The sequence below is a fragment of the Aulonocara stuartgranti genome (assembly GCF_965226115.1).
Source record: "Aulonocara stuartgranti genome assembly, chromosome: 4".
NCBI lineage: Eukaryota > Metazoa > Chordata > Actinopteri > Cichliformes > Cichlidae > Aulonocara > Aulonocara stuartgranti.
Window position 1 is genome coordinate 15951255 of NC_138942.1, and position 19163 is coordinate 15970417.

The following is a 19163-nucleotide window of genomic DNA, read 5'->3' on the forward strand; positions in this document are numbered from 1 at the left end:
TCTCCATTTGTTAATAACGGTCCTCACCGGGTGGTTCACTGGAGCCCCAAAGCCTCAGAAACGTGTTTTTATTTTTTAACTCTTTCCAGACTGATAGATGTCTATGACTGTTCCTCACCTGTTCTTAAATTTCTTTAGATTGGGGCATGATGTGCTGGCTTTTTCGGATATTTCTACCCCACTTTACTGTGCCAGATATGTATTTCTTGAGTCAGCAGGTCTGGCAATTGTCAGGCCAAAAATATGGTTAATCACAGTTAAGTAATGATTTACAAGAGGGTGAAGGGAAGTGGCATGAGTGTCTGGCAGTACTTGCTGTCAAATTGGTCACAACCTCATAATTAGGTTAGCGGGGCAATTTTTTAGGCAGGGCTGAGTAGGTTTGGATAATAGATAAATGAAAAGAATCATTTAAAAACGTAATTCTGTTTTTACTGAGGTTGTGTTTGATTATTATGAAACGTGAAATGTGACAAATATGCAAAAAAGCTAAGAAGTCAGGAATGTGGTAAATCCTCTTTCAAGGCAGTGAAGATGCATAAATAACAAAATGTGGGGAAAATAAAATCAGCGAAAACAAAATTCATAGAATTTACTCTCTTGTGTGAGCACGATTGCTTCATACATATTTCTCCAAAACTACACATTCAGCTTTATTGACTTGCACTGAGTTATTTACTTTCCGCATAACCTTGCATGATATTATTACTGCCGGAGTCCTGTCACCAAATCTCTACACATTCTCAATAATTCAAAGTTATTGTTCTACCGTTCCTAGATTGCGCCATCATGTGTGCACAGCATGAGTTGACATTTGTGTCTACACGCAAAAATGTTGCCCATGTTGGGTAATAAGGGGTGATGGGGCTATTTGTGATTCCCCATCGCCAGCGACACCAAACCTCGCAATCCTTCATTTAAGAGCGTGAAATCAATTAAATGTACTTACATTTTAAACAGTAAATACTAGTAGTACAGTAGTTCATAATATCATGTTACCATAAACACAATAAACGCTTTGAATATATACAAATCCATTAATTGTACTGTAGAGCTGCACAATACAGGAAAATAAGAAGGAACTAGTAGACTTGAGGAAGTTCAGTCTACCACTTCCCATGTTGTCAGCCATTTAAAAAAAAACGGCTGATACAAGGAATCATGAGATCATTCAGTGTCTTTCAAGCCGCAGACATGGACCGGTTGTTTTGGCTGTCTCTCCTGCTCGCCCACCTGTTGGTCACAGGTAAGATCATTTTCATATCTTTGCCGTCTGTAAATAATTCCTCTAGGAAATATATGTAAAAGGCTGGGTGTGATTCATATTGATTCTCTTTTGCCTGTTTATTGCAGCTGGCGAGGATACATGTCATGTCAACATATCACAGTCAAACAACATAATCTGGAAGAAAATAGGGGAAGAAGCTGTTTTCAATTGTACAGTTATTTCCAAGTGTTCAGTAGAATTTTACTGGTTCAAAGAGAATGTCTCTCTACCGCTTCATATGAGTAAAAAGTACCAAGGAGAAGCGTCTTTTCAAATTAATTCACTTAAAGCGAGTGACAGCGGGATGTACTTCTGTGCCGCAGCAACTCAGAATGGGTGCTGCACACCGTTTGTAGGGGAGGGAGCAACTCTTGTAGTGAGAGGTAAGGACTGTTTAGAGAGAAAACTCATTTTACAGTCATTAAAATGAAGACGACGCCTTCACTTTCTTTTTTTTAGAAAATACTAAAACAGTGATGGGAAAAATCGTGTTGGTATCATTTGTCCTCTTGGCCGTCTACAGCTTGACTATAGTGACGCTCATCATTCTAAAGAAGGTGAATCACAGACACATTTATTTTAATGTGATCTATTGTACAAGCCGGACTGAAAGTCAGTTTGTGCTCACGTGAAATTAACCTTTCTCTTTCTGTTCTAGTATGGCTGCAATATGAACATCTGCAGAAAGACATCCAAAAACGACAAGGTCTCTCTCTTCTGTTTTAACTCATGTTTGATGAATCCATTGTTTTCAAAATAGGGAAAAGCCCACAGATGCAAAAAAAAAAAAAAAAAAAAAAAGAGGAACAGGAACGAACTAAACCCTCTGTAAATACCAAGGCAGAAAAAAAATCCTAACCCCCCCTCCAAAAAAAGGGCTTTATAATAAATTTTTACTCATCTTTTCCCTTATAGAAAAACGCAAATAAAAAAGTACAGTTCCAGGACGTGCTGAAAGAAATGCACAAGAAGAGAAACATGGAGAAAAACAATCAAACAGCAAGCAGAAGCTCTTCTGAAGTTGAGGTAAATGTTGTTGTTGCAGCATGTTGAGGTTAGATTTAGTCAAATAGACAGATTGTGTAACTTCTGCCGCAGGATATCTGTACAAAATTCAATTTAACTGTTTTTGACCAAGTTTTAATATCGTTTCAGCCCTCGAGCAACGACCTGCAGCATTCTTCTGATGACATCTATCAAAATGTCTAAGCTTCATTCAAGGAATTGATGAATTCAGACCTCCATCATCTTGACGGAAAGGAAATTGTAAAGCCATTAAACACCAGCTGGATGATGCTGTTGAGTCTGAGGAAACAAGCAAGTCTGCAAAGGATGCAAGTCATTTGTGCTTCTAATCTTTTCTCATGAAATGAGACATAAAAACTACAAAACCAGCGTGGACCAGGCGACTATTTCCTCTCTAAACGTCAAGGCTCTTACACAACCCGCCTCTCACAAAGCATTCGAAGTTGTGTTGGTCTCCACCGCGCTTCCACAGCTTCCTTGTTGCTCATAACAACTTTTTCCAAGGATTTTATTTTCAGGACTTTCTGCAACACAAAAGGGGGATAATTAGACGATCCACATTAGAGGAATTACATCTGAATTTCACTTCTACAAAAAGCAAAATGTTACACCTTTTATTGCACGAATCATTAATCACGACGATTACTGGCAGTGAACTGACATGAAATGATAAAGCCATTTCTCATTAAAGGGGTCATGGCACTTTTTTGATAGCGCTTAATGTTTGTTACATTATTGACCAAGAATTTCTTTAAAACATTCTTAAAATCTAATCAAAAACATAAATGTACCACGGATAGATTTTTTTTACCATTTTTAATTAGAAACAACACATTTATAGAATCTGATACCAAAACATAGAACAAGATACAGCACATGTCTGTATGTCAAATACAGCTTATGTTATCATAGGAAAAGAGAGGGCCTTGTTTCTCTTTAGAGAAATCACAGTAAACTTATTAGAAATTCACATTAAGGCAGTGTTTAGCATTCTGAGCCAGTTGTGAAGCATATCCCATCCCCTAAATCTCAATACATTTTACATTATAATGTCCATTCATACACTGGATTATAATCCTTAGATTAGTTTTCACCATTTACAGCCTTTATTCAAAGTCTGCATAAACTGCCCCGTTTGGGCTTCTCTCTACTGTAAACTCAAATACAGGTGATGCGAGCCACTTGAATCATGTTTTGTTTTTTTAATCTGCATGGAGGTTATTAACCATCAGGTTTGTGACACTAACTGTCTTTTTCATCGGGTAAAATAAGGCATTTCATTAACTGGCAAAATGAAATTTTTTGTTCTTGATGAATACCTTTCATTGATCATCACTGTTGATGCCAGAGCTTGTGAGACCTGAGTTTAAGTGACAATAATTTCTGATGTTATGTGGCCACTTTATGCGTCTGCATCTGTGAAAAGCTAAATGGAGTGTTTTTACCTTTCTCTCCCTCTCCATTATATAGATGATATATAAAAGCATCATAAACAGACAAAAAAAATGAAACAAAATATTTTTTGTGTACAAAATGATCAAAAAAATCAAAGTCGACACTTAAATGATAGTCTTCAAGAAATAACCACATGACAAGTTTTTTGTTCCAGAGATGCGAAGCTGTTAACTAAATACTTCTCTTCAAGTAGATGCTTGAGTTTGTGTTTCAGTTGACTCTTTAAGGATCGAGAATGTCTCGACTATTTGTTCTCATTGCTAAAGCAGCAATTTAACATCCAACTTCAATGTTTGCATGAGTAAAGTTCCTTTAGTTAAGTTCATTGTTTACTCAGAACCTTTTGGCCTTCCGAACATCCACCTTATAATGTAGGATCCTGATAAGTGTAGCTGAACAGTTGGTGGGATTCTGTCATAAAAATATATCTCACAAACTAATTATAAACTAACAAACTATTATAATGCTGAATTTGTGCCCCACCCAACCCAACAACCAGTAAATGTTTAAGAATGGGAAGTAAAATACCACTTTTAAATCAAAGTAAGTGGGATAAAGTCTAGATATATTTGCACCCAGATGAAAATTGCCATTTAAAACATTTACTTTTTTCCACTTCAAATATTTAAAGCCCCTTGATTTGTTTGATTTTAAGGTACTTGATGATTTACAGTTGTTCCCTGTTAAAATTTCAATATATTCACTCATTTAAATATACAAAAATACTCATTTTAAATTATTCATTTACAGATCCCAACTACAGGCAATTAAGCCAGGTTCTTTGAATACCGAGAATACTGATATTAGCCATCAATATACTTTGTGTCAACTGTGTGACTGTTGCGAATGGAAAACGGCCTCCAAGCCAGGACTTGCAGAGCAGCGACACACATGGGCACCAAGCAAACCAAGTAGAACATGGCTCTGTGGAGGCTCTCCAAGGCACTAAAAACAAGGACAAACAAAGTGTTGGTGTAGTTACATTTATTTACAGCTGAATCATCCTGACTGTCACAATGCTAATTACGGAAACTGCAAAAGCATGCCTGTGCATGTTGACTGTGACTCGTTTAAATGGTGTAAAGAGGAATCAGTGGACGTACAAAACCATAAAGATCTAAGATATTTCAAGAGTCAGTTTATGTGCAAGGAATCGCTGTGAGCCAAAAGCACTCTTCAGATTCCTCTAAACAGTTTATGACAAGGTCTTGGCTCTGAACGATGTCAATGAGAAACACTATCCCTAATATGGCCAATCATGCTCATGGCTATGAGCACAATTTAACCACCCACTGGTTAAATGTTATGTTTACGAGGGTTGCCACTTAGAAGAAAGGTGGTCTAAAGGGAGCTTATTTTTATTTTCACGCAGTGGATCAAGTGAGGGCCTGCGATAAGATATAACAATTAATTGAAACTGTGACACATACAAATCCACTGTAGGAGAGCCCAAGAAAAAAAAACAAACATTGTAGATGGAAAACAAATGTTTCAGTGGTTCAGATTTTAGAAAATTATATAAACAGTGACCTTAGAAAAAAAAAGGCCAAATCAGAGAGGCTGTCTCTTGAAACTGGTGTTTATTCAGTTGACTATAAAGTCGATTTTCTGCATAATAAAACTAAATAGCAACCATAGAAAAAAATGTTGTTCTCCTTCAAATTAAATGTGCCTCTATTTAGATTATCTGAAGTGATAAGGGATCACAGTGGTGGATTTTTGGTGGTTTATTTTACTACTTTACAGTTTTAACTTTTTAGATTAGCTTCTTATTCTGCATTTGTTTAAAATCTAAAACACACTTTAAATCCATCAGTGTCATTACAGTTTATTGGTCAAAGTTAGATTCTTGTTACATGGTGCTATTGTTTTATACAGGATGGATTATCTACATTTCAATAGAAAAACGGGTTATTTATACTATAATGGGATAAACGGCCCCAGGCTTAAAGCTGAATAGTAACTGAACGCTTTGGAAAACGTACTACATTAAACATGGGTATCAGCAGCTGCAGCAACTAAGGCCCTCTTATTTTTTCCTCAGGTTTTTAGTGCTTACTGTACAGCAAGTTATGACATAAAGTATTAACAGACAGACTTAGGACACATGTCATAGATTTATGGGTATAATCTTAAAACCAGCTCCAAAAACATTTGGGCCCATTAAGTCAACAAGTAGCAAGAAACTCTCTGTACCTCGGATCTGAATCCTTTGTGACATCCTTCAGCTGTTCATACCCAAAGTGGTTCAGGATATTTAACACTATCATAGGAGCCAGAGACTGAGCTGGCTTTGTGAACAGTGCATTTGTTCCAAACACCATGGAAGAGAGAGGGGAACTACAGGAGGCGAGGAAGAGAAGAAAACGCATCATCACACATTAAATCATAAACTTGTTTCATTGCGTGTTAGTACACAGATTTGTGAGTGCTTAAATGAAATAATGTTGCATATTTTCCTAGTTTATGTAGTAAAATCAGGAGGTTTTAAAACAATGCTGTAGCAGCCAGAGTTAATGAAGTGGTTTATATTTGAATCTGAGGAATGACTGAATTAGTCATTTGTGCTGACGTTCATATTTATAGTCATGATGATAGTGACACAAGTCAAGGGGATGGCAGGGTTGGTCTGCAGGCCCACCAGTTTGGTCCATCTCTGAATAAATACTAAATAAATACTAATAATATTCCCATCAAACTCAGCTGTTCTTTCTTACATATAACTGACAGAAATAGTGCACAAGGTAAATGTCTCGGCTGATTAAAATTTTGGCTTTGTCGGTATGACATAAAGGACAGTGGTGTCCAAACTGTCGACTGTGTTTCTTACCTGCGCTTGTATTTCTGCAGGTCAGTGTCAATAATGTCAGCCAAAGGCAACCCAAAAAGACTGAAGGAGGCCTGAATTATAACCCTGTATAAAACATAGAAACCGAAAAGAAATAAAATCAATGCAGTATAGTAAAAGAAAAAAATCTTTTTACATATCAAGACAAACAAGCCCAGCAGTAACTTCTTACATGTTAATGGTGAGGAAAAATGCCATGAAATAGTAGTGCTGAGGACCAATTGCTAGCATGACAGCTGCCATTCCAGCCTCCACATAGAAGATGAAGAGGATGATCCTGTAGTAGCCATGCCTATGCAGCAGACTCTGAGAGCTCAGCACTAAAAGCTAAAATGAGGACAGTCAGGAACAAGACATTGGGTTAGGCAAAGCAGATGATTAAAAAGCTGCAAGTATTTTAAAACCCTTTCCTTTTCGGTGCTTTCAGGTGTTTATTTAGACCTCTGACATTTGAGCAAGGTGGAGAGTTGGCAGCCGAATAGCTCTATTTATGAACTATGTGGTAAACGAATATAAATAAATGGTTTTAAGTAGTTATTGCAAATATTTCTGCCCAAAATACTACAAAAACTGTCCATTTAACATTGTCTATATCCCCTGTATTTCAACCTTGTTCCAAATTGAGAACTGAAAACTGGCACCACCTGAGTACGGATTTCAAATTTTCCAAGCTTACCAATTCCTTTATCAGTGCAGTCAGCAGTAAATATCAACTGAAAATGATCTTTGTACCTCACTGTTCAGGACCTGTGACTGTAATGGACTAAAGCAATCAGTGTGGTATTTTAAAGCATTTATTCTAATCTTTATGGGGAAAAAAACTAAAACACTAACACTGTGGGACGATACCTGTGGACAGATGAATGCTGCTCCATACATGATGCTCTTTGCCAATGATGGAAGCACATCTGGAGGAATCAGGTGCTCAGTAAATATCATGGTAAAATTATTAAAGAAGGCCAGCATGAACACCTGGAAGAAGTTCATTAGTACAAATAGCTGAAAGTCCCTGTTGGTCAGGATTTGCCATGTCAACGTTTTCAACGTGGAGAAGGAGCATGCCAATGGATGCGAAGTCTGATCAACAGACGCGGGAGCATCTGATTGAGATGCTTTATTGTCAAAGCGGCTCTCGCTGTGGAAGCCTGTGTAGAGCATGCAGCCACAGCTCAGGATAGCAATCAGCACAGCGAATGCCTGAAAGGCCAAGAAGTCTTCCATGTTGTTGGAAACCACACCACAGAAGAGGACACTGGATGAGCCAATGAGAGAAGCCACCTGGGAAATAAATAAGAAGGGATATGAAAAGAATGACGTGCTTAGGTACATAGAGAGAATAGACGTCAGGATGAAGGGCCTACCTGGTTGTACTTTATGAGTCTAAGTCTGTTCTGATGATGGCTGGAAATCTCTGCAAACAAGGCACATTGTGCCAACAGCACAAAAGTTAGCATGCCATCGAAAGCACACAGCGCTACTGTCAAGTGTAAACCACTCAACCAGTCGCCAGGGGCGTAGGAACGCCATGGGAACCAGGCTAAAAGAAAAGCTAGCGAGTAGAGGGGAGCGCCGTACAGGATGGAGAGACGTCGCTGAGAGCAGCAGGGTACCCTGGAGTTATCTTGCAGGTAACCAAAGAGAGGGTCATTAACTGCATTCCACACCATGTACACCACCTGTGGATAGGAAGCATGTAAAAGTGTTAATAAAAACAACAACAAGGAAATCTGTCAGAAATTTTAAAAAAAAAAGAAGTAAACTTTAAAATAAATAAATAACACAGGAACTTTACTGCCATTTAATTGTTTATCCATTGGTTAATCACTTATGAACTTGTATTATGTATGACAATGTTGGAGGTTTTTATCATCAGGAAAAGCTGTAAAACTTGTGAAAAAAAGAGTTAAGCCCAAAACCTATGCCGTTCTTTGCATTTTCCACATCTATCCCTTGGTCCATATCAAAGTCTTTACCAAGCCGATCCTTGTCTTTGTGACTCCTGCTAGTCCTCCTTTTTCATTATTCCACCCATTTTGTGCAACATATCAGTACCACTGGGCGCAAAACTGCCTCACAGCATAATGCTACCACCACCATGTCCAAAGCTGATGGAGCATTCTTAAGATTGAAAGCCTCAACTTTACTTCTCAAAAATTCCTTGCCACTGTGTCCAAATAACTCCATTTTTTTGCCTTGTTTGACCAGGTTAGGATTAAATCTTTTTTTTTGGCTTGTCCATGTGAGCAGCTGCAGATTTCAGTCTAACTTGAAGATGCAGACTTTGGGGGAGGGGCTTTCTATCTCGGTTGACACACTTGCAGTCCATGGCGATGTAAAACTCACTTCACTCTGGACGGTGACGCTGGTGCTCCAGCAGTTTCCAGTTCACAGTAGCCTTCAGCTTTGGTGGTTTTCGAGCTTTTCCTGAACATCATAACCCATTTCCTATCATCTGAGAGTGACAGTTGGGGTGTTCTTCTAGACCTCTGCAAATTGCATTTGAATAACTTGTTTAAACTGATGATCTTGGAATTTGCATTTGTTTAGAAATGTTTCCAAGAGACCTTCCCATCCTGTGTAAATCAGCAGTTTTCCTGCTTAAATATTCACTCAGCTCTCTGGACTTTCCCATTGTTCTAGGTATTTGTTATTCCACTGAGTGCCATCAAGCAAATCCTTTTTATAGTGGTAGAGAGAAACTACAATTACTATTCAATCATAATCAGTAATCGTTAGGTTACTAAAAGAAGTCATTCCTGGGCATGCATGTTAGACATCGACATCGGCTTATATTAGCCCTCTTGACTGCAACTGAATCACTTCACAGATACTGAAGTGATTTTATGAAGATAGAAATTCCATAGAAATTCTTATGGGTAATCTTTTCTTTTTGATGCTTTGAAGAATTCAGAAGCCAGTTGTTTTTTTATTTTAAGCAACCGGCTCTTTAAATTGTACTCTACAACTGTGCAACTCACAGAGTATTGGTCAAGAAGGACAGGTCAACATACTCACTTGTGATTGGTGAAACGCTCCTTCGGATATCTTGTACCTATTCAGGAAGAGTTTCACATAGTAGAAGCTGAACATATTGTTTATCATGCTAGACCCCAGAGTGGTCATGGCATAAGCCAGCGCTGCAGGGTTCACCCCAAAGTTTATCAGGTGTCGGAAGACATTCATTGTTCCGGTCTGGAAACGCTCGAGACAGGTTTCACCTTCACGCCCACGAGAGCTTAACCAAGTTAAATGTGTCTTTAAACGAGCAAGGAGCGAGGAGAAGTTGTTGTCACCTGCAGCACCGGTTTTACAACGCTACTGCTGTTTAGCATTGCTAACGATACTGCTGTAAGAATAGCAAAATTCCACAGGGCAAAAAAAAAAAAGAGTCTGGTAATGAGACGGATATTGTTCCTGTTCACTAATTCCCATGAATGTACACTTGTTAGGAAGTAACACTTGCTAAATATTTACCCAAGCATTGTAAAAAACATAAAATCTACCCCAACGAAGCTGTTTTAGAGTCACCAACGGGCGGGACTTCAGGATAAGAAACACGATCTGATTGGGCATAAAAAGTTCCTTCCTTATATTTACTGCTTCGTAATTCGTCAATACAAATCTCCGTCAGGCAACGTGGGACGTTACGACAGTGAAACCTGATTTTAAAATATTTAACTGTCATTCCTTATTGTAACTTTATTTAACTGTGCATAAGGATAAAAAACAAGTAAAATGTGTTCAGTGCGTTTTTTAATTAATCGATTAAATTTCGTATATGCTCTTTCTGCCTCCTGCCGGATGCTGGGGTGATTTGCCACGTTGCTGTAGACAACAGACTTTAAAGCCTCTCACACACCGGGGACGATGTGAGTTACGTTTGACCACTCGAGGCGGTGGACTGCGGTCAGCTTCTAGCCGTCAAACTCGAGTGTGTGGGGCTTCTGTCGGGTGGAGTTTTGGGTCACCCCTCGGTTTGAAAATGCTAACCGACATGATTTTGGAGGAAGAATTTGAGAAGAATGGAGAGTCTTGGTACAACCAGCAAGAGCTCGAACATGGTAAGAGCCGCTCAGCCCTGAGGTCGCACCCTAACTCTGACTGTGTCTGTGTGGGCAGGTTGTGTTACTCCAGTTTTATGTTTTATTTTAAATGAGTAAATTAATGAGCGTTACTGCTACTGTCTGCCTATTGTAGCTATTTTTTTAGTTAAGTTTCAGTTAGTCTCCAGAGTGAGTTTGCTTATTAACGTTGAGTTTTTATTTAGTTATGCTATTTTTATGCTAGGTTAAGTGTTAAATTAGTTGGTAGAGGTAATATTTAACACATCCAGAATAGGTATTAGTAATGTAAACACAACTCATTGTAAAACTGACTCACAGCCATGAGGATGTCTCAATAAACTTCTGCATCAGGGCCTCCTCATGCTTGTTGATCACTTCAAATTGACCAACACTAACACTAAACCTAAAACCTAAAACACTAGTTTTAGGTTTGTTCAAAAATATACTTGAAATAATTTTACTATTAGCTGAAGTGTTATCACTAATGTTAGTTGTAAGAGCCTTAGGAAAAACAGTGAGAAAAGCCCCTAAATAAGAGCTCACAGATTAAATTGAAATTGAAGTCCTTGTGGCACAGACCCACAATAGGCATGCAATCCACATGAGGTCTCCTACACAGCCAGGATTTCCTGAGGCTGTCACCTCTGTGTTTATTGTTTTCAGACTAACATGACCCCTGTCTGTGCTTCTAAGCGAGCCACACAGATCATCTAACCAATATCACTGTGAATAAGAAGGAGTAAGGAAGAGGAAGCTGTGACACTGAACATAATTATGTGTGTGGTGTGGCTGATCTGTGAATGTGTTGTTTACATTGTTTGCATTGTTATATGAATGCAACCAGAGTTAGGTTATAATTTAGTGATGTGAAATGGCCAGATAGTTGAAAATAGATGACTGACCAACCAATTAAAGTTTATTTGTAATTTATATCCTAAAATAAAGTAGATTTTCCTTTTAGGATGAGGAAAATCATGCTGCCCATCTTACAAGTATATTTTATCACATCCATCCATCTGTCCAGTCTCTTATGCTTGTTCAATTTCAGGGGTTGCACAGGGCAGAGGCACACCCTGGACAGGTCTCCAGTCTATCCCAGGGCTAAAAAAAAAACAACAACTACTAACTGAGAATTGTTAATCATTTAGTATCATGATTGAATAGATGAACTTGTAGGAAAAATTTGCTGCCTTCACTGGCAGCAGGCGGGAAGAATGACTTCCTGTAGCATTCCTCAGTGGGCATGGATAACAACAAAAATGCTTAGCATTTACACGAAGAGATTTAGGAAGAAATGTATGCCACTTCATCTCCTCCACCAACTTTATGGGCTTCAGAGTAGGATTTAAGATTATTAGGTAGTTCACTTGTTTATTTTACGTTTGTTCCCCACAAAACGTTACTTTATAATCCTGCTGGTGTACGCACTGTTAGTTCTGATTGCACACGCTTAACCTAGAAGATGTAGAAATAAAAGTATGTATGTAAAACGTGTGCAGTGAACACAAAAACGTGTCAAAAGTACATGAGCGTTGCACAAAAATGGAAAGGATAAATGTCCTTTGAGTAGCTACTTTTTAAATTTATACTTTGAGTACACTTCAGCCTCTGTGCTTTTTTTGCTTTTACGTAAGTAAAGAGGTTGCATCAGTACTTCAGCTTCTGCCAGGCCCTTTTCAAACACAATTTCCTGTCCTTCTTGAATGAAAAATGTGTTAATTTTGCCATCTCTGTTAGTGACATTTAAAGTTTATCTTGGCTTGGTTTAATTGCATTTTTATTCCCTGTACTTAGTAGTCCCACAAAAGACCAGCTTCACATGGCTGGCCAAGATCCAGTACTCATGAGAATTTAGTAGGGGAAAGGGGTCACAAGGCATGCCTTAGATTCCTCGGTGAGGGACAATGAGTTGTTGTTGTGGGTGGCACTGGTGCAAGGCTACGCTTACACACTTGCCTAATTCTTTCAGCTGTCTGTATTCGGGCACTGAGTCCATCCCGAAACTTGTGTTTGCGTGTTTTACTTGACTCCTTTTTTTTTTTCTTCTTTTTTTCTTTTTTTTTTTTTTTTGTACAGATCTTCATTTGGCAGCAGAGCTGGGGAAAACCCTCCTCGACAGAAACCATGACTTGGAGCAGGCCCTGCAGCAGATGTACTCCACCAACCAGGAGCAGCTGCAGGAAATCGAGGTGATAAATTTTAGGAAGGAACTAATCTGAGTTTTTAAGGCTCAATATGTGCTCCAGAATTTGTCTGTCAGTGTATGCAGATTCTGGTTGATTTTTACGTGAATGAGTCCATGATTAGAGGTCGCTCATTGAGAAAAGTCCATGCTGAGACATGTGAAAAGCTGTCCGACTGGAAAGTCATTGTGAAATTGGCACAGCTGAAAATAGGTTGGAGTAAAAGCTAATCCTACCCAGTCTGATCTAATAAGCCTTTGGCAAGGAGCAGATCATTTGTCTACCTAATTATTTGAAGACTTTCACTGGTTTTCCAGTAACAGAATACCACTGTTTTACTTGGACACTGTTCCTGGTTTTGATTTTGTGTTAGAGTCAATAAAATTTTGTTTTTGTATTCTAAAAATAATAAACATCCAATAGCAGAGAGACTCATATTTTAGTTCTAAGACAGCGCATGCGTAAACTGCTGATGATCTGAGTTGGAGGACACGGCACTTAGAAGGTCAGCACACATAAGAGCCTTAATTTGTTTACGTCTTCGGTGTAAGGATTTCTGGAGGTTGTTTTGGTAATCCCAATACATCTCTTTGACCCACATTGTACTGGCTACCCGCCTTTCCAGTCTCAGAGGTGTGCTTTTGTTTCACGAAACTACAAAAGGTCTGGAGAAATGCTTGCTTGATTTTAAGTTGGGACATGGAAAAATTTAAGGAGTGGTGCTACTCCAACTTGAAATTATTATTATTATTATTTTCCCTCTCTTCTATACCAGTACTTAACCAAGCAAGTGGAGCTGCTGCGTCAGATGAATGACCAGCATGCCAAAGTGTATGAGCAGCTAGACACGGCAGCCAGGGATCTGGAGCAAGGCAATCAGAGGCTGGTGCAGGACAACCGCATGGCCCAACACAAGATCCAAAAGTCAGTCTACCAGTTATTTGTGAATTACCCTTTCAAATTGTGTTTTAAATAATTATCCACCCAGTCAGCTTCCAATAAAAAATATACCACATTAACATGTTGTCGGGTGTTTGGTTTTTTTTGTTTTTGTTTTCCTTCAGTTTAACTGAGACCATCGAAGCGCTTCAGACCCTCATGGAGGACCTGCAGGCCCAAGTCGGGGAACTAAAGACTGCAGAAGCAGAGCGAAATAAGAGAGAGCTGGCAGAGCAGAGGCGCAGCCTTGGAGCACAGAGCGTGTCCTGTCTTAAAGAGCTGTATGACTTGCACCATGACAGGTACTATTTTCATCATCCACATTTAGCAACACAATGCTAATAGCTCATCTTTAGAGGAACTGTTTTCACAGAGGAAATGGTGTGGTAAACTGTACCTAGCATTGTGGATTAAAGACAGTGAGTTGTCTCGGTACTCTTGGAAAAAGCATCAATGAAACATGGCCTCAAATTATCTGGCAACACCAAGAAATATGATTCAGCGTCTTTCTTCCTTGACATGAAAGCAAAGAAGAAAAGGGAAGCTGAAAGCATCTCAACACTGAGAGCTGGGGTCCGTTTTCTCATGCTGTGGTACCTTCAGTACGCTGCTGTCTCATGTCACGTATGCTGACTTGACATCTTCAGGTCACCCAGAGAGCTTACTTTAGCTATAATCCATGAGGGAGGGAAGCTAATCCTCCCCCATTGTCACTGTTTACTTATGCGGCTGCTGCATCTCACGTCACTTATTTGGTGTATTTTGTAGAACTGTCGCCTTTAAAAATTTTGAACGATCTGTCTAGAAATTTATTTAATGGTTTAGGTGTAGTGGACTTTAAATGACATTGAAAAGAATTATGTAATATTAATGCATTAAAAATTACAATAAAGATTCTTCTCAGACTGCTTAGAGACCCAAGTAACCTCTGCCAAGAGGACAGGGAAATTTACTCTCTGCTGCTAATAAAGCTTAAGTGCTCGAAGTGTATGGTAGTAATTCAACTCAGAGCTTCTCTGAACTAGATTTTGAGGACAGTTTTATTGAAAAAGTCAAAATAGTAACGGGAGTTCTGCAGATTCTTAGTCTTTGGGTATTAAATTTTGTTGAGAAATGTAAGGTCATAAAATGTCTTTGTTGTAAAAGGACGTTAAATTAAAAACCTTAGAAGCAAAAATGACTCAGACCTGTCCTAATGTTTAATTAAATTAATATGACAATATCTACTTTGCATTATGAAGTTTTGTTTTTGTTTTTTTTTTTTATTATTGTCTTTTCAATATTTTATAATTTCCTACACTATCAAATTGGACCTTTTTAAGAAGAATGAAAAATCACTTTCACCATGATAAACATTTCATTCTCACATTGTAAGAGAGTTTGTTAGTGTCTGAGTCCAACCATGTTAGATCCAGTTCAAAGAATATTTCAGTAACGCTGGCAGCACTTATCACTTCAGGATATTCTCAACAACTCACCTCAGTATCGCTTTTGTTACTTGTTCTCTCAAAGTGATGCTCTAATAAGCTCTTTAATCACTGCCTAAGGTATCAAGCCAATGGCAGTCACCTTGTGGATGGACTCTGGTCACCTTATGGCTCGTTTCAAGACCGAAAAAAGCAACCAGACCCAGAGGAGGAGAACGCTGCTCTCCAGCGCTCCATCCAAACGCTTCAAAGCCAGATAGCTGCTGAGCGGAGCCGCAGGGAGGCTGCAGAGCGGGAGATGGAGTTGACAGCAAGGGAAAACAGCACCCTGGAACAGCAGCTGGTCCAGCTGTCAGGCTACCAGGCCAGACAAAAGGAGCTGGAGGCCGAAGTAGAACAGCTGCAGCTTCTGTGGCGCGCCGACTGCACCAAAAGGTTGATGATGATGATGATGTTATGCATGGAGAAGATTCAAACTGTGAAATTATTTTAGCTCTATTTCTGATATTGCTGTTGACATTCAGCCAAAGTGTGTAATTTTATTATTTTATATTTTTTAAATGCGCGTGTTCCCCTTCACTCTCACCCTTGTCAGGAAACCTGACGAGCTGCTGGTGCCTGACACCGTATTCTTTGCCTCGGAGGACAAGCCCTGCCCAGAGCAAAGCAAGCCAGAGGAGAAGACTGAAACTGTCGAGGAGCAGAGCAGATACGGCCGACAGAGGTGCAACAGTGACAGCGTGTTGAAGGCAACAAACCCAGATGAAATTCTCCGTAGTCACGAGCAGCTATGTATACGTCGAGCCGAGGCTGTGAAAAAGAGGGGCATCTCTCTGCTCAATGAGGTGGATGCACAGTACAGCGCACTGCAGGTGGTGTATCTGTGGCACAGAGCATTCCTAAAAAAATATCTTCTATGTCAGAATGTTTGATGCAAAAGTTTTTTGTTTTTTTTTGTTCTGTTTGAAAGCTGAAGAAAGATTTCCCTAAAATATGTTTGTTTTCCAGGTGAAATACGATGAGCTGTTACAGCGATGCCAGCAAGCCTCAGACGAGCTCAGCCACAAAGCTGTCCAGACATCCAGCAGTCCCTTTGCCAGCGGCCGCTCCCGCCGCCGCCTGTCCAGCTCTGCAGCTCTGTCTGATCTGTCCGTGCTTCTTGAAGACGGCCAGCAGCCGGAGTACAAGGCTCTCTTCAAGGAGATCTTCACCTGCATCCAAAAGACCAAAGAGGACCTCAGCGGAAACGAACAACCGGTCAGGGACGATGAATCCTCCAACTGAATGTTATTCATCTCAATATGACTTGCTCTCTGTTACACTGTTCAGAGGGTGCAGGTGCTGTAAATGCTTTCAGGCCCTCAAAGTCTTAGACATGCCTGTTGCGTCCTTATCAAAAATTAAGTGGCAAAAAGTAGCTAGATGTATTATATTTGTTGTGAGAAATATTTATAGTTGGATCAATGAACAAAAAGCACATTTTCACATGCAGACTGACTTAAATCCAAAAGTATTACGTCCGCCTGCAATAGTATTCAGTTTTTTCTTTTTTGTAATGGCTGCCCCGTGACCACTGGGCCCTTTGGTGTTTGGAAGAGAGAGGCACATGTAAGGGTGTTACGCTGTGTTACAGTGTTTGATAAGATGGCGGTTGAGTCAGAGTTGTGTAAACTGAGAAGTTGGACTGTTGTAATATTGGAAGTCTAAGGAGTTTAATTGTTAGTGTAAGTAGGTTTTTTGAAGTTGGCATTAGTTGGCTCACCAGTGGTGGTTCGGTGGCACACTAAGAGCAAAACGTACAGTAAGTGGACACTGGAAAACGAGTGTGTTAACACCAGAAAGACACAGAAAGGCTCTGCACTTTTCATGACTGAGTTCAGTTTTATTTATTTAATAACAAAAGATTAGAGATGATTAAATGTTTATTTATTTTTCTGAGAAAATTTAATCAAAGTGAAACTTCATGTACAATGCGGTGCTTCTTCTATGGTGGAAACACAAAATTAAACAAAGCATAAAAAAAATAAAATCAATGTTGTCTTTAGTTTTTTTTTTTTTTTTCTCTCCCTTTGGACCATTTCTTCCTATGTGGCTGTTTTTACTATTTTTTTTTTTTTTTTTTTTTTTTTTTTTTTTTTTGTGTGTGTGTGTGTGTGTGTGTGCGTGTGCTCGTGCTCGTGCTCGCGCGTGTGTGTGTGCTCGTGCTCGCGCGTGTGTGTGTGTGCTCGTGCTCGCGCGTGTGTGTGTGTGCTCGCGCTCGTGCGTGTGTGTGTGTGTGCTCGCGCGTGTGTGTGTGTGTGTGCTCGCGCGCGTGTGTGTGTCTTTGCTAATGGTGTCAATTAGCAAAGTAAATCATTTCAGGAAAAAAGATGATGCTTCCTCCACACACAGAGTTCATTGTTACCTACAGCAATCCAGCCATTTTTCTCTGTACCATTTCATTTTCACTTGGTCTAGTTTTTCCACACAGACGTCTGCTGCCTGCTATCTGATGGCTTTGTGAGGTTACCACGTGTATGTCTTGCTAAGACCTGTCCCTTAGGGCAAGCATGGTATGCAAACCTCTTGTTAGGAGGTGCACAGAAAAAAAAAATTATATATATTTTTTTCTTTTTTTTAAAAAGGTGCAGACTGTTTTGCAGCATGCTTTTTTTTTTTTTTTTTTTTTTTTCTTCATACATCTAAGAGATGGCATCACTGCATTGTTTTTGAGCAGATATGTTTCAACCTGTTCTTCATTTCAGTGCATAATTGTGAGCTATCAGCAGATGAAAAACAACCTTAGGAGTATGTACCATATGGACTCTTATTTCTTTCCTCTCTTAAACTTCTGTTACCTAATAAAGTGAACACTGCTATAAAAGCAACCGTAAAAAATAAACTCCGTTATCTGTAATGCTGCTGTTTTTGTGGGAGAGAAAATCGAATCAACACACACAACAGTAGTGAAGCATATTTTCTGCAAAGCTCAGAGTTGCCCTCATTCTTAAAGGTCACTGAGACCTTGTGTACGCTGGCACAGCAAACAATTAAACAACCTTTTGTCTCTCTTCATAATTACCCTACTTGCCACTAGTTCCCAATCCTTTAAACCTCCAAACAAGAGGTTTGCATACCATGCTCGCCCTAAGGGACAGGTCTTAGCAAGACATGCACGTGGTAACCTCACAAAGCCATCAGATAAGCAGGCAGCAGACGGCTGTGTGGAAAAACTAGACCAAGTGAAAATGAAATGGTACAGAGAGAAATGGCTGGCTAACAATGAACTGTGTGTGTGGAGGAAGCATCATCTTTTTTTTCCTGAAATGATTTACACTGTTTGAACAATGACCTTTTACTGTATTGGCACCATTAGCAAAGTAGTTTCCATCATTTTGGGGGTGGTCAGCCAGTTTCACAAGAACATAATCCAGTGTTGTTTTGAGCAACAAAAGTTCATTTGATCTGCACCAGATGATATAATTGATTTGATTGAGTGCATATAACATTCACACTTTACTTGAAAACTTCCATATTAAAAATAAAAAAGAAAGGAGTTGCAGCTGGCAGCTGCAGTTACCTGGTCGATTAAGATAAAGTAGATTAAAACAAATTTAATATTGAAACATCCAACAGTGTATAAAATACAGACAGATGAAAGCAACATAAAGTGCATTGTTAAGGTTTATGGACCACCATGAGCTACCAAAGAGCCATCGGGGCAGTAATTAGTCTCTGGATCTGGGTCTCTCCTCACACTATTCCTTCATCTGGAATGGAATAAGACAGATATTGAATGGGTAGGGAGTCAGTGTCACATGGGGACCCATCCAAGTGTGTTTGGTAGATGATATTTATGAGAGGATATGTAGAAGAATAGGAGCTCGTCAGGCAGATGCCAAGAACCCCCTAAAGATATGAGAAGGACTACAGGTGTAGATAGCTCAGTACACCTGTAGTCATATGGCAAACTAA

The 19163-nt window shown here is 39.4% G+C and overlaps 3 protein-coding genes across 4 annotated transcripts; 2 read left to right on the forward strand and 1 right to left on the reverse strand.

The window, feature by feature from the left end:
- The first annotated feature begins 514 nt into the window (after positions 1–514).
- LOC309704342 (uncharacterized protein) lies at positions 515–3937 on the forward strand. The gene is made up of 6 exons (XM_082529432.1): positions 515–1246; positions 1354–1650; positions 1727–1824; positions 1926–1973; positions 2183–2293; positions 2423–3937. Exons 1-6 carry the CDS (start codon positions 1162–1164, stop codon positions 2474–2476), a joined length of 693 nt encoding a protein of 230 aa, XP_082385558.1. The 5' UTR covers positions 515–1161; the 3' UTR covers positions 2477–3937.
- On the reverse strand, positions 2729–10428 carry mfsd13al (major facilitator superfamily domain containing 13a-like). Of its 2 annotated transcripts, XM_082529430.1 has the most exons (8): positions 9612–10428; positions 7958–8272; positions 7446–7874; positions 6769–6923; positions 6579–6662; positions 5945–6088; positions 4568–4693; positions 2729–2817 (listed from the first exon to the last, which is right to left on the reverse strand). In XM_082529430.1, the coding sequence occupies exons 1-8, from the start codon at positions 9777–9779 to the stop codon at positions 2808–2810; spliced, it is 1431 nt and encodes a 476-aa protein (XP_082385556.1). In that variant the 5' UTR covers positions 9780–10428; the 3' UTR covers positions 2729–2807. The 2 variants fall into 2 exon arrangements, with proteins under 2 accessions (XP_082385556.1, XP_082385555.1); XM_082529429.1 differs by lacking the exon at positions 2729–2817 and having other exon boundaries at positions 4052–4693.
- A 26-nt stretch (positions 10429–10454) lies between these two features.
- cdr2a (cerebellar degeneration-related protein 2a) lies at positions 10455–17238 on the forward strand. Its single transcript, XM_082529431.1, has 7 exons — positions 10455–10657; positions 12737–12849; positions 13619–13767; positions 13908–14084; positions 15330–15644; positions 15805–16081; positions 16218–17238. The coding sequence occupies exons 1-7, from the start codon at positions 10579–10581 to the stop codon at positions 16491–16493; spliced, it is 1386 nt and encodes a 461-aa protein (XP_082385557.1). The 5' UTR covers positions 10455–10578; the 3' UTR covers positions 16494–17238.
- Positions 17239–19163: the final 1925 nt, after the last annotated feature.